A 13,184-nucleotide genomic window follows, 5' to 3' on the forward strand; every position below is an offset into this window, starting at 1 on the left:
AGTCACCATCTGCAGTAATTTTGGAGCCCCCCAAAAATAAAGTCTGACACTGTTTCCACTGTTTTCCCATCTATTTGCCATGAAGTGATGGGACCAGATGCCATGATCTTCGTTTTCTTAATGTTGAGCTTTAAGCCAACTTTTTCACTCTCCTCTTTCACTTTCATCAAGAGGCTTTTTAGTTCCTCTTCACTTTCTGCCATAAGGGTGGTGTCATCTGCATATCTGAGGTTATTGATATTTCTCCCGGCAATCTTGATTCCAGCTTGTGTTTCTTCCAGTCCAGCGTTTCTCATGGTGTACTCTGCATATAAGTTAAATAAGCAGGGTGACAATATACAGCCTTGACGTACTCCTTTTCCTATTTGGAACCAGTCTGTTGTTCCATGTCCAGTTCTACCTGTTGCTTCCTAACCTGCATACAGATTTCTCAAGAGGCAGCTCAGGTGGAGTGGTATTCCCATCTCTTTCAGAATTCAGTTTTAAAAGCACAAGGGAAGCATGGAAAGGAAGACAGAGGCTATGGTTCATGGTCAGCTTTCAGACAAGACCATGATTCATGGTCAGATTTCACTGAAGAAGGCCTCCACCTGGCAAGTCTTTGCTTCTTGCTGTAACTATATTTCCTTTTCTGTGAAATAAGGTAATGAACACAATCTGTACACCAGCAGAAAACTAGGAAAAGTTTTTCATCAGGCATTACAAACTCTTCTGGGAGACAGAGCATGAGAAACTGAAGGTTATTAAGTCACTGTTAGGCTCAGCCAGGATTGAACATAAATAAGCAGCTCAGAATCCCAAAGGGAAGCCAGCCACAGACCTCCTTCCCACCCTGGTGGGGTTAAGTGTCCATGACCCTCTGGGCTGTGAGTTCCTTCAGGCCTGAGCAGGTATCCTCCTCAGCAGACCACAGAGAGGATATTTGGAAATATCTGCAGAATTCATCTTGCAAACCCATTTTGATTTTCTCTATAAGTTTGACATATTGAAAGTGCTAAGTCACTCAGTCATGTCCAACTCTCTGTGACCCCACGGACTGCAGCCCACCCCTCCTCTGTCCATGGAATTCTCTAGGCAAGAATATTGGAGTGGTATTCTTCTTCTCCAGGGGATCTTCCCTATCCAGAGATCAAACCTAGGTCTCCTACTTTGCAGGTGGATTCTTTACCATCTAAGCCACCACGGAAGTCCCTTGACATATGGAAGGTGGCTTTATTTTAAAACTGTTGGAGACCCTTTTCCAATAGAGGAATAAATACATCCATTCCTGTTTGGGACTGAATCGAAACCTTCTAGTTCGAGGCTGATAAGTGCTTTGGATGTTCCCAGAGAGTGTTCTTTAATTGACTTAGATTAAACCAGTGGTTCTTGAAGTGTGTTCCTCAGATTGGCAGCATCGTACCACCTGAAAATTTATATATATAGATATGCAAATTCTGGGGTCCTAATGAAAGTGTAACAGGCAGGAAGGCCAGGGGTCTCCAAGCAGAGGAAACAGGCTGCAAGTGTCAGACGTGTTTTTATTTCTGTCTTAACCGGCAGGAGGAAACAAACTACAAGTGTCAGCTTTTTCCCCTTCTCTATACAAAATTAAAAGGAAGTTTCTCTTAAAATTCTGTGTTGCCATGACGACACTTGGTTCCTCCTGAACTTAACTTTTCTCAAACCTTGAGCTAACCAATGTGTATTTCTTATGGAAATATTTTTCTTAAGCTATGTTAGTGAACTATGTATTTACCCTAGAATCTGTCTCCAAGTTGGTTCCGCCTAAGACTCAGAACCAACTTGACAAACCAGTATGTTTTACTCATAAAATTGTTCTCCTAATCTATGTTAATGAATCTATTTACCTGGAAACCTGCCTTTCTTCAAGATTCATGTCAATCGTTCTGTGGCACAGGATGACTCACCTGGTGCCAATGTTATCTCAAAATGGATGTTGTGGGTGAGGGGCCTGGTGCCACTCTGAGTTTTGAGACATCTCCTTTCTCTAATTAACAGCTTGCTGATAGGTATATGCTGCTGCTGCTGCTAAGTCGCTTCAGTCGTGTCTGACTCTGTGTGACCCCAGAGACGGCAGCCCACAAGGCTCCCCCGTCCCTGGGATTCTCCAGGCAAGAACACTGGAGTGGGTTGCCATTTCCTTCTCCAATGCATAAAAGTGAAAGTGAAGTCACTCAGTCGTGTGCGACTCTTAGCGACCCCATGGACTGTAGCCCACTAGGCTCCTCCGTCCATGGGATTTTCCAGGCAAGAGTGCTAAAGGCTAGCAGGGAGGCACTCTTTCTGCCCCCTTCTGACGTCTATGTCAGAAGCTTTCTCTATCTCTTTTATACTTTAATAAAACTTTATTACACAAGAGCTCTGAGCGATCAAGCCTCATCACTGGCCCCGGATTGAATTCCTCTCCTCTGGAGGCCAAGAATCCTGACGTCTTTCACGGCTCAGCAACAACCTTTCACTTACCCTAGATTTACTTAATCAGAACCTATGGAGGTGGGGCCCAGCATCCTGGGTGTTCAAGCCCTGCGGTGATTATGGTACACACCAATGTGAGGACCACTGCTCTAGATGTGGCCTCTGCTTGTTCTCCCTCTGATTCCAGATGGAGCTGTGAAAACTAAATCAGCTTCCAGAGTTTTCTAATGGGGGCATTACTTACATGAAGCCATAGACTGCAGGAATGAAATCCCAGGAACTAAGAAGGAAGAAGGAGAGGCAAACGACTACCACTAGACTTCCCGTATACATCATGGCGTACTCCCAAAAGAAGATCCAAAAGGCTTTGCTCTTCACTTTCACAGGTATGTACTGCCGCTAGGAGAGAAGGCAGAAAGGTACACTTAAGGATCTCAAAGACAAAGAGCAGTTATGAGTCAACTTTAAGATCCTTCCCGCAAAAAAACACAGGATACAGAATAGGTGAAAAATCTAAGGACTGAAAAGATATGTTAGGTAAAGTGAAAATGTTAGTCACTCAGTCATGTCTGACTCTTTGCAACCCCATGGACTGTAGTCTGCCAGGCTCCTCTGTCCATGGAATTCTCCAGGCAAGAATACTGGAGTGGGTAGCCATTCCCTTCTCCAGGGGATCTTCCTGAAACTGGGATAGAACCCAGGTTTCCCAACTTACAGGCAGATTCTTTAGCTTCTGAGCCCAGGTAAACACTAACCAAAAGAAAATTAGTTTGGTTATTGTTACCAGATAAAATAGACTTTAACATAAAAAGTATTGTAGAGATAAAGATGTTCTATCATGATAAAAGTGCCATCAGAAAGATATTACCATTCTAAACTTGTATGTACCTAATAACACAATCTCAAAATATATAGAACAAACATGGACAGAGTTACAGAGGAAAAATACACAAATCCACCATCAGCGGATAACTGGTAGATCTAATAGACAAAAATCATAATGAAATAGAAATATGAATAGCATACTTCATGAACTTGTTCACCTAAGATCTTACAAAACAAATTTATAATTCCTTACATTGAGTCATATTTACAGTATTCTATTTATCAGAAGCAAGTCACTGGTTTTGTTCATATTCAAAGGGATTGTGATTAACATTAGTATGTAGAGATCATGGAGGCCACATTAAGATTATGTCCACCACAGTTGATTTAACACCTGAAAAATCAATTAATGTAACATCCCATACTAACAGATTAGTATACCCAGATCAACTGCATTTCTATATACTTTAACGAGCAATTCAAAATTGAAATTAAGCAGACAATTCCATTCACTATAGTGTAAAAGAGAAAAAATACTTAAAAATAAAATTAACAAATATTAAGTACAAGGTATGCACACTATAAAATATGTAATATATAAACTATAAAATATTGCTGATGGACATTAAAAATCCAAATAAACAAAGAGGTATTAAAAAAATACATTTATATAAAACAACGTGCTTAGAGAATTCACATTCATTTAAAATATTTTGCTGCTGCTGCTGCTAAGTCGCTTCAGTTGTGTCCGACTCTGTGCGACCCCATAGACGGCAGCCCACCAGGCTCCCCTGCCCCTGGGATTCTCCAGGCAAGAACAGTGGAGTGGGTTGCCATTTCCTCCTCCAACGTATAAAAGTGAAAAGTCAAAGTGAAGTCGCTCAGTCGTGTCCGACTCTTAGAGACCCCATGGACTGCAGCCTACCAGGTTCCTCCATCCATGAGATTTTCTAGGCAAGAGTACTGGAGTGGGGTGCCATTGCCCATAAAACATTTTGGGGGATTAGTAAAAACTGACCACAAGGACTTCCCTGGTGGTCCAGTGGTTAAGAATCCACCTTGCAATGCAGGGGATGCGGGTTCAATCCCTGGTCAGGGAACTAGACCCCACATGCCGCAACTAAGACCTGACACAGCTAAAAAAAAAGACCACATAGCTTAATCAGGCCCCAAAGCAATATCAACAAACTTTAAATAAAGAATCTATACCATACAGATCCCATTCTCTGACCATAATGTAACTGGTCAAAATCATTAATAAAAAGGTAATCTAAAAACACATTAGGAAAATTTTAAACACTTTTGTAAATAACTCAGGAGTCAAAGAAGGAATGATAATAGAAAGCTTTGATATTAGAAATTAATGGTTATGAAAATATCTTATGTAGGTAAAACAGTACTCTGAGGGAAACACAACCATATAAACTTTGTGTGTGTGTGTGTGGTTGCACAGCGTGGCTTGTAAGATCTCAGTTCCCTGACCAGGGATTGAACCTGTGTCCCCCTGCAGTGGAAGCATGAAGTCCTAGCCACTGGACCACCAGGGAAATCCCCATATAAACTTATTGAATACAAGGCTGAAAATAAACAAACATCCATTTTAAGATTTTATAAAAAGAACAGAATAAACTTCAAAAGAAGGAAGGAAATAATAAAGGTAAGAGTAGAATCTGTGGAAACAGAAAACAAAGTTACGACACAGGCATACTTCATTTTCTTTATTGTGCTTTGGCTTACTGCACTTCATAGATTTCACAGATACTGTTTATCACAAACTGAAGGTCTGTGGCAACCCTATGGGCACCATTTATCCAAAAGCATTTGCTCACTTTGTGTCTCTGTGTCACATTCGGCAATTCTTGCAAAATTTCAAACTTTTTCATCATTATTATGTTTGTTATAGAGATCTGCGATCAGGGGTCTTTGATGTTACTATTGTAATTGTCGAGGTGAACAATGAACTACACACTCATACAAGAGGCTAACTTAACTGATAAACGTTGTGTGTATTCTGATTGCTCCGCTCACCAACTGTTCCTGCTTCTCTCCCTCTTCTCAGGCCTCCCTATTCCCCTGAGACATAATAATATCAAAATTAAGCCAACTAATAACCCTACGATGGCCTTTAAGCGTTCAAGTCAAAGGAAGCATTGCAGGTTTCTTACTTAAAATCAAAAGTGAAAGTTGCTCAGTCTTGTCCAACTCTTTGCAATCCATGGACTGTATAGTCCATGGAATTCTCTAGGCCAGAATACTGAAATGGGTAGCCTTTCCCTTCTCCATGGGATCTTCCCAACCCAGGGATTGAACCCAGGTCTCTTGCACTGCAGGCGGATTCTTTACCAGCTGAGCCACAATCAAAAGGGACAAATAATTAAGGAAGGTACATCAAAAGCTGGGATAGGGTGAAAGCTAGGCCTTTTGCACCGAACAGTTAGCCAAGCTGTGTATCCAAAGGTACAGTTCTTGAAAGGAATGAAAAGCACTACTCCAGTGAATACATGAATTATAAGAATGCAAAACAGCCTTACTGCTGATGTGGAGCCCAGCCACAACATTGCCTTAAGCCAAAGTGTTATCCAGAGCAAGGCCCAACTCTCTTTAATCCTATGAAGGCTTAGAGAGGAGTCAAACCTGTAGAAGAAAAGTTTGAAGCTAGCAGAGATTGGTTCATGAAGTTTAAGAAAAGAAGTCCATCCCTGTAACACAGAAGTGCAAGGTGAAGCCATAAGTGTTGATGTAGAAGTTCCAACAAGTCATCCAGAAGATCTACCTAAGAGAATTAACGAAGGTGGCTACACTGAACAACAGATTTTCAACGTAGACGAAACAGACTTACACTGCAGGAAGATGCCATCTAGGACATTCAGAGAGGAGAAGTCAATGCCTGGCTCCAAAGCTTCAAAGATCAGGCCAGCTCTCTTATTAGGGGCCAATGCAGCTGGTGACTAAGTTGAAGCCAATGTTCATCTACCATTCCTCAAATCCTAGGGCCCTTAAAAATGATTCTAAATTGACTTTGCAAACACTCTTTCTACTAATGGAAACACAAAGACTGGATGACAGCACATCTCTACAACATGGTTTACTGAATATTTTAAGCCTACTTAAAATGTTGAGACCTATTGCTCTGAAAAAAAAAAAAGGGTTTCCTTTCAAAATATTACTGCTCATTGACAATGTACCTGGTCATCCAAGAGCTCTGATGGAGATGAACAATGAGATTAATGTTCTTTTCATACCTGCTAACACACATGCATGGGGCTTTCCTGGTAGTTGGTAAAGAATCTGCCTGCAATGCAGGAGATCCCGGTTCGATTCCTGGGTTGGGAAGATCCACTGGAGAAGGGATAGGCTACTCACTCCAGTATCCTTGGGCTTCCCTCGTGGCTCAGCCAGTAAAGAATCTGCCCGCAATGTGGGAGACCTGGGTTGGGAAGATCCCCTGGAGAAGGGAATGGCTACCCACTCCAGTATTCTGGCCTGGAGAATTTCTTGGACTGTATAGTCCATGGGTCGCAAAGAGCTGGACACGACTGAGTGACTTTCACTTTCACCACACATTCATTTTGCATCCCATGGATCAAGGAGTCATTTCAACTTTCAAATCTTATTATATAAGAAATACATTTTGGGGGCTTCCCTGGTGACTCAGTGGCAAAGAATCTGCCTGCCAATGCAGGAGACACATGGGTTCAATCTCTGGTCGGGAAAGATGCCACATGCCATGCAGAGCCTGTGCTCTGCAGGCTCTAGGTGAAGAGAAGAGAAGAAGCCTGAGCGCCCAGTAAGAAGCCTGAGTACCGCAATTAGAGAGAGATCCGCTAGCTGCAACTAGAGAAATATCCACATAGCAATGAAGACCCAGCTTAGCCAAAAATTAAAATAAGTAACTAAAATTACTTTTAAAAAAAGAAAAACATTTTGTAAGTCTATAACTGCCACAGATAGTGACTTCTCTTTTGGATCTGGGCAAAGTGAATTGAAAACCATCTGGAAAGGATTCTAGATCAGTAAGAATATTCAAGATTCATGGGGAGGTCAAAATATTAAAATTGATAGGAGTCTGGAAGAAGCTGACTCCAACCCTCATGGAGGACTTAGAGGCCTTCAGGTCTTCAGTAGAGAAAGTAACTGCAGAGGTGGTAGAAGTAGCAAGACAACTAGAAGTGGAGCCTGAAGATGAGACTGAACTGCTGCAATCTCATGATAAAACTCGATCAGATGAGGAGCTGTTTCTCATGGATGAGCAAAGAAAGTGGTTTCTCGAGACTGAATCTACTCCTGGTGAAGATGCCGTAAAGAATAACAGCAGCATAACCATTTAAGAAAATGGATTAGCAATGAAATTTTTTCCCATTAAAAAAAAAAGAGCAGGCCAAGCCAGTTTTACAGGAAAATTCTACCAACATTCAAGAAGCAGGCGATTCTAATCTTACATTAACATTTTCACAGCAAATATAACCTTGCTACTAAAATCAACTACCAACACAAAAGCAAAAATGCTAGGTGCAATATTGTCTAATTCAGCAATATAAGAAAACGATTACCATAACGTTGTATTATGACTGCTGCTGCTGCTGCTAAGTCGCTTCAGTCGTGTCTGACTCTGTGCGACCCCACAGACGGCAGCCCACAAGGCCCCGCCGTCCCTGGGATTCTCCAGGCAAGAACACTGGAGTGGGTTGCCATTTCCTCCTCCAATGCATGAAAGGGAAAAGTGAAAGTGAAGTCTCTCAGTCGTGTCCGACTCTTAGCGACCCCATGGACTGCAGCCTACCAGGCTCCTCCGTCCATGGGATTTTCCAGGCAAGAGTACTAGGTTGGGTTTATTACAAAAATGTAAGGTTAGTTAAGATAACGAAAGCTATTGATAGTGTATCACAAACAGCTTAAATAACTAAGATCAGTATCTAGATACATGCAACAACTACTCATGATAAAAATAACAAACAATAAGATAATTCAGTGAAGTTAGCAGGGTATACAGCTAACAAACAAACGGCCATGATAATCATTTTGTAATGTATAGAAATATTGAAACACTATGCTGTGGGCCAGGGACTAACATAGTGTTGTAGGTCAATTATACTTCAAAAACAAACAAAAAACAAACTCATAGCAAAAGAGATCAGATTTGTGGTCACCAGAGTGGGGAATAGGGAAGGGAGAACTGGATGAAGATAGTCAAAGGTACAAACTTCCGGTTATAAGATAAATAAGTCCTAGGGATGTAATGTACAACACGATAAATATAATTAACACTGCTGGATGTTGTATAATAAAGTTGTTAAGGGAGTAAATCCTAAAAGTTCTCATCACAAGGGAAAAAAATTTTTTTCTTTTGTATCTGTATGAGATGATGATGTTTACTAAACGTATTATGGTAATCATTTCATGACGTATGCGATTCAATCTCTGTACTGTATACCTTAAACATATGGTGCTACACGTTTAACTACTTCAAGCATGCAATTCAGCGGCCATTTTGGTTATTACTCATAGGTTCTTGACAGTTGCCTTGAAAAAAGTTTCAGATGTGTAAGGGTTAGCTCCTCCTCTAGGATCTTACCACAAAGAAAGCAAGTTTCAGTCTAGATTCTGGCACCCTTAGCAACATTTATTAAACAAATATCCATTAGCAAGCAAGCACACAACAGTTTACACAAACCACTGCAGAAGGCTGATTAAGTCCCAGCTCTCTCCCCTATCAGTTGTTGCAATCACCACTTGCAAGGAAGGTTCACTCAAGGCAGAAGTGACAATATCCCAGAGATAAGCTTCTGTTGCCCTTAGGGTCGCATTAGGTAACCAGAAATGTTACCTAGAGAAAGCTAGACACAGGATCAGTTAGGAACTAAGCCTCAGGCACCATCTCCAATGGAAGAAGTTACAGATTTTCCTAGATTCTTATTTCCTCCTCATGCAAATATAGGAAGTATCTAAAATGTTTTAGTTCATTCCACTTCTTTTGAATATTTCGATTTCACCTATGAGTGCCTACTTCTGATATTCAACTAATCTCACCAACAAAAATCCAATCTGCTCTGACATTAACTGTGCCGTAGTCAGCGAAGGTGCAGCTCAAGCTATGGAAGCAGGGATGGCAGCCACTTGTGGAGCACGGCCTTTCTGATGCAAAGCTAGTTGAGTACCACAGTGCATGGATGCTTCTTCAAAGTAACTCACTGCCCCTAAAGTTGAGGCTGAAACTAACTGGCACATGTATAATGTCAGATGGCCTATGCACAAGTATTTTAAGACAAGTTATAAAGACATTATATATAACTCCATGGTAATGACTTTAAGGAGAGTGGGAAGTCAGTCAAGAGAACAGAGATAACATTAGTGTTAACAAACATGAGAGGAAAGGAAACGGATCAACCCTATGGCTGCTCTCTAAGCTTGCACATACTTAGCGCTCCTCTTTTTTTTTTTTTTAAATTTTATTTTTAAACTTTACATAATTGTATTAGTTTTGCCAAATATCAAAATGAATCCACCACAGGTATACATGTGTTTCCCATCCTGAACCCTCCTCCCTCCTCCCTCCCCATACCATCCCTCTGGGTCGTCCCAGTGCTCTAGCCCCATGCATCCAGTATCGTGCATCGAACCTGGACTGGCATCTCGTTTCATACATGATATTTTGGATATTAGTCCCCCACCCCTGCCAGGTATCAAATCCCTGTGTCCCCTGCAATGGGAACTCAGAGTCCTAACCACTGGGTTACTCTTACCTTCAAACTGTGCTGTCTCCTAGTCACATGTGATTATTTAAATTTAAATTAATGGAAATTAATTAAAATTAAAAATTCAGTTTCTCAGTCTCACTAGCACACTGCAGGTGTTCAATTGCCACATGAGGCTCCTGACTACTATGTCGACAGTATACAGATATACAATATATCCATCATCACAAAAGGTTCTATTGACAATGCTGCACCAAAAGAACAAAGTTTTCAGAAAATAGTACATTTCTGGGGATGGAAAATAATTCAACAAAGAAGAGGCATTCATAGACACATTTAAAGAGTAAGCCGCCTAGGTTCTGAGTTCCCTTCTAGACTTCTACCTGCCTTTGATAATTTTTATCTTCTCTTCTTCCTGAAAAATACTGCCATCTAGCCTAGAAGGAAGAAAGGGAGGGAGGGAAGAAACCACAACCCATGGAAGAAAAACAAAACAAAACAAACAAAAACCCTTCCTACCTGCTAAATGACATTTAAAAAGAAATAAGCTGGGAAGTGAGAATGCCATGAAGAACTGAATCAGGTAGACTGTTCAAAGTGGTCTCTTTGTAGACCTCTGAAGCATATACCCAACATATGAGGCTTTTCTAACTTGGCGAATCCCATGAGAGCCTCCCAGTTTTTGCTTGCTATCATATTCTCAGTGCTTTATTGGACCTAAAGTGCTATTGTTGTTAGGAGTAGGAAATGATCCCCTCCTTGCCCCTGGCAAATCTGTGATTATGTGTATTAAATTTTAGGTATAATTTTTAAGACTTGGTGCCGGGAGCCGGTGAGGCATTCCACTCGTGACAAAGGTCATGAGGAAGGAGGCTCGGCATACGCAAAGGCGGGATGGAGCCTCAGGAGTCCGCCCGGATATTCTCGAGCATCTACCCCCCAAAAAACCAGAGTCTGCCTACTTTATTGCTTTGTGCTCTCACCTCTGACTTTACTGGGGGCTGTCCCCTACCACCATCTCGCTCTCTCTGTCAAAGAGTTAACTTACAGCTCCAATTAATAAAGTTCCTGGGCAATTAGGAGTGTTTAAATCCAAACCCCTCTGATGGCTCTCTAACTCGCCTGACAAGTTTACCCGGACTCCTGCAGCTATGCATACGATTGTTTACAGTCTCCCAGCCTCGAGAGGCACGGGAAGCTTAAGATATTCAAATAGTTTAGAGCCTCTCAGAGAGTTAGAAACTGTCAGAATAAACTAGTAAAGGATTTCATTGATGAGTCAATGTTTGTTGCCAAGTTTTCACATCCCCTGAATTGTATCCTTGAATATGTATTAATTAATAGTGGGTATGTAGAAAAAATAAGTAGTGGCCTTGGTGTTAGTAACTTTAGACCCTTAAGGTAATAAATTCTTTCCTTTTTTTGCTTGCTACCATATTCTCAGTGCTTTATTGGACCTAAAGTGCTATTGTTGTTAGGAGTAGGAAATGATCCCCTCCTTGCCCCTGGCAAATCTGTGATTATGTGTATTAAATTTTAGGTATAATTTTTAAGACTTGGTCTTAGAATCGGGTTTGCTTTAGTGAACAGAGCTCTGAAAATATAATGTGGAATATTTACCGAGTCTATTTATAAAAACTTGCCTTGCTTAAAGATTAAGTCATCTTTTAGAACTACTTCTGTTACATTAAAGCAAGGCATACCTAAAATTTTTGAAAAAAGAAACTCAGGCAATCCTTTGATAGCTTGTTATTTATAAATACTCCAGCCAAACTTAATCTAGAGGTCCACACTACAAATTTCTCAGTGAACAAATGAGCATTCCTTTTGCTCACCTATCTTGCTCAGTAGCAAATGCTACCTTAAAGTGAAAAGTACGTAAGTAGGAAGGGTTGAAAGGGTGATGACCTAAACATTCTCATCAACTTTTTAAAACTTTTCACTGTAAAAGTAAAATACAAAATACATAAAACCAATATAAAACTTAGTGAATGATTATCAAGCAAACGTTCATGAGGTCGAGAGAGACAGAGACTTCATGTCACTCCCTAAGTTTCTCTCTGTGCCCTGTCCCAACCAGAATCCCCTCTTCCCTCAAAGTAACAATTTTTCCTGGTTTTTATAGTACTCACTTCCTTGTATTTCTTAACAGCTTTCCATCTAAATATGCATGCTTTTATACTTTAACCTTGCTCATTAAAAAAACATTTGTATCAGATTTTTAAATTTAAGTACAGTTATTTACAATATTGTGCTGGTTTTAGGTGTACATCATAGTGATTCAGTATTCCTGCAGATTACATTCCACTATAGGTTATTACAAGATATTAAGTATAAGTCCCTGTGCTATACAGTATATGTTTATTGCTTATCTATTTTAAATGTAGTAGTTCACATCTGTTAATCTCATGCCCTTAATTTGTCCCTCCCCACTTCCCTCTACCCCTTTAGTAACCTCAAGTTTGTCTTCTGTTATCTGTGGGTCTGTTTCTGTTTTGCATATACATTTATTTGTACTATTTTTTTAGATTCCACAAGAGTCTTTGGCAGTTCCCTTGTTTTCTGATAACACAGTGTTCCAGGATTATCCTGCACACTTCCTGCCCTCAACCTAAAGTCAGCCATTACTCTAAGAAACCCTAGTTTCTTTCAGGGGCTAAAAATAGTAAGATTACAATCTGAGCGTCAAGGATAATCACTGATACTGGGTTGGTCATTGTTTCTAGATCTTTCAGTGAATATAAACACACATACTCAAATACCTAGAGAAGCCAGGCATGTAACAAATGAGTGAAGTGTAACAGAGATGAAGCATATGGACTGTGGAAAACTAAGGCGCTAAACTAAAAGCCAGATCTTCCAATTTTTCAAAAGAAGCCAGAAATATACATTTTAACATGAATTTTAAAAATAATGACAACAAATAATCGAATTAAACACTAAGGTTACATAAAACACATCTGTGGGACAGATGTGGTCCATGGGCTATGTGTACCTTTAACCTGAAAAATTAAACCAGTGTGTCATTATATCCCAGAAGTCACACCGTTGCTAACACGTAAAAATATTTAGAGAAGTAAGAGAATTCTCAGATTGCTTCAGGAAAAGCCAAACTATAATAAGGAAGGGGAGAAATGTATAATTATTGCCCTCCCCATTAACTCTCTAAAGTACAGGGAGAAAGGCATTTTTCTATACAGAAACTATTTTCTTTCTAGGACATGGTGAAAAAAGGAAAAAATCAGTAAT

The 13,184-nt window shown here is 40.3% G+C and overlaps 1 protein-coding gene across 1 annotated transcript in view; it reads right to left on the reverse strand.

The window, feature by feature from the left end:
- PIGU (phosphatidylinositol glycan anchor biosynthesis, class U) overlaps positions 1-13,184 on the reverse strand; it is a 91,565-nt gene that overhangs the window by 28,115 nt on the left and 50,266 nt on the right. Inside the window, exon 8 of the mRNA XM_010854876.1 lies at positions 2,663-2,817. Within this exon, the coding sequence (XP_010853178.1) occupies positions 2,663-2,817 (155 nt within the window). The remainder of the gene's footprint in view (positions 1-2,662; positions 2,818-13,184) is intronic.

Source organism: Bison bison, unplaced genomic scaffold (genome assembly GCF_000754665.1).
Source record: "Bison bison bison isolate TAMUID 2011002044 unplaced genomic scaffold, Bison_UMD1.0 scf7180017864352, whole genome shotgun sequence".
NCBI classification, from domain to species: domain Eukaryota; kingdom Metazoa; phylum Chordata; class Mammalia; order Artiodactyla; family Bovidae; genus Bison; species Bison bison.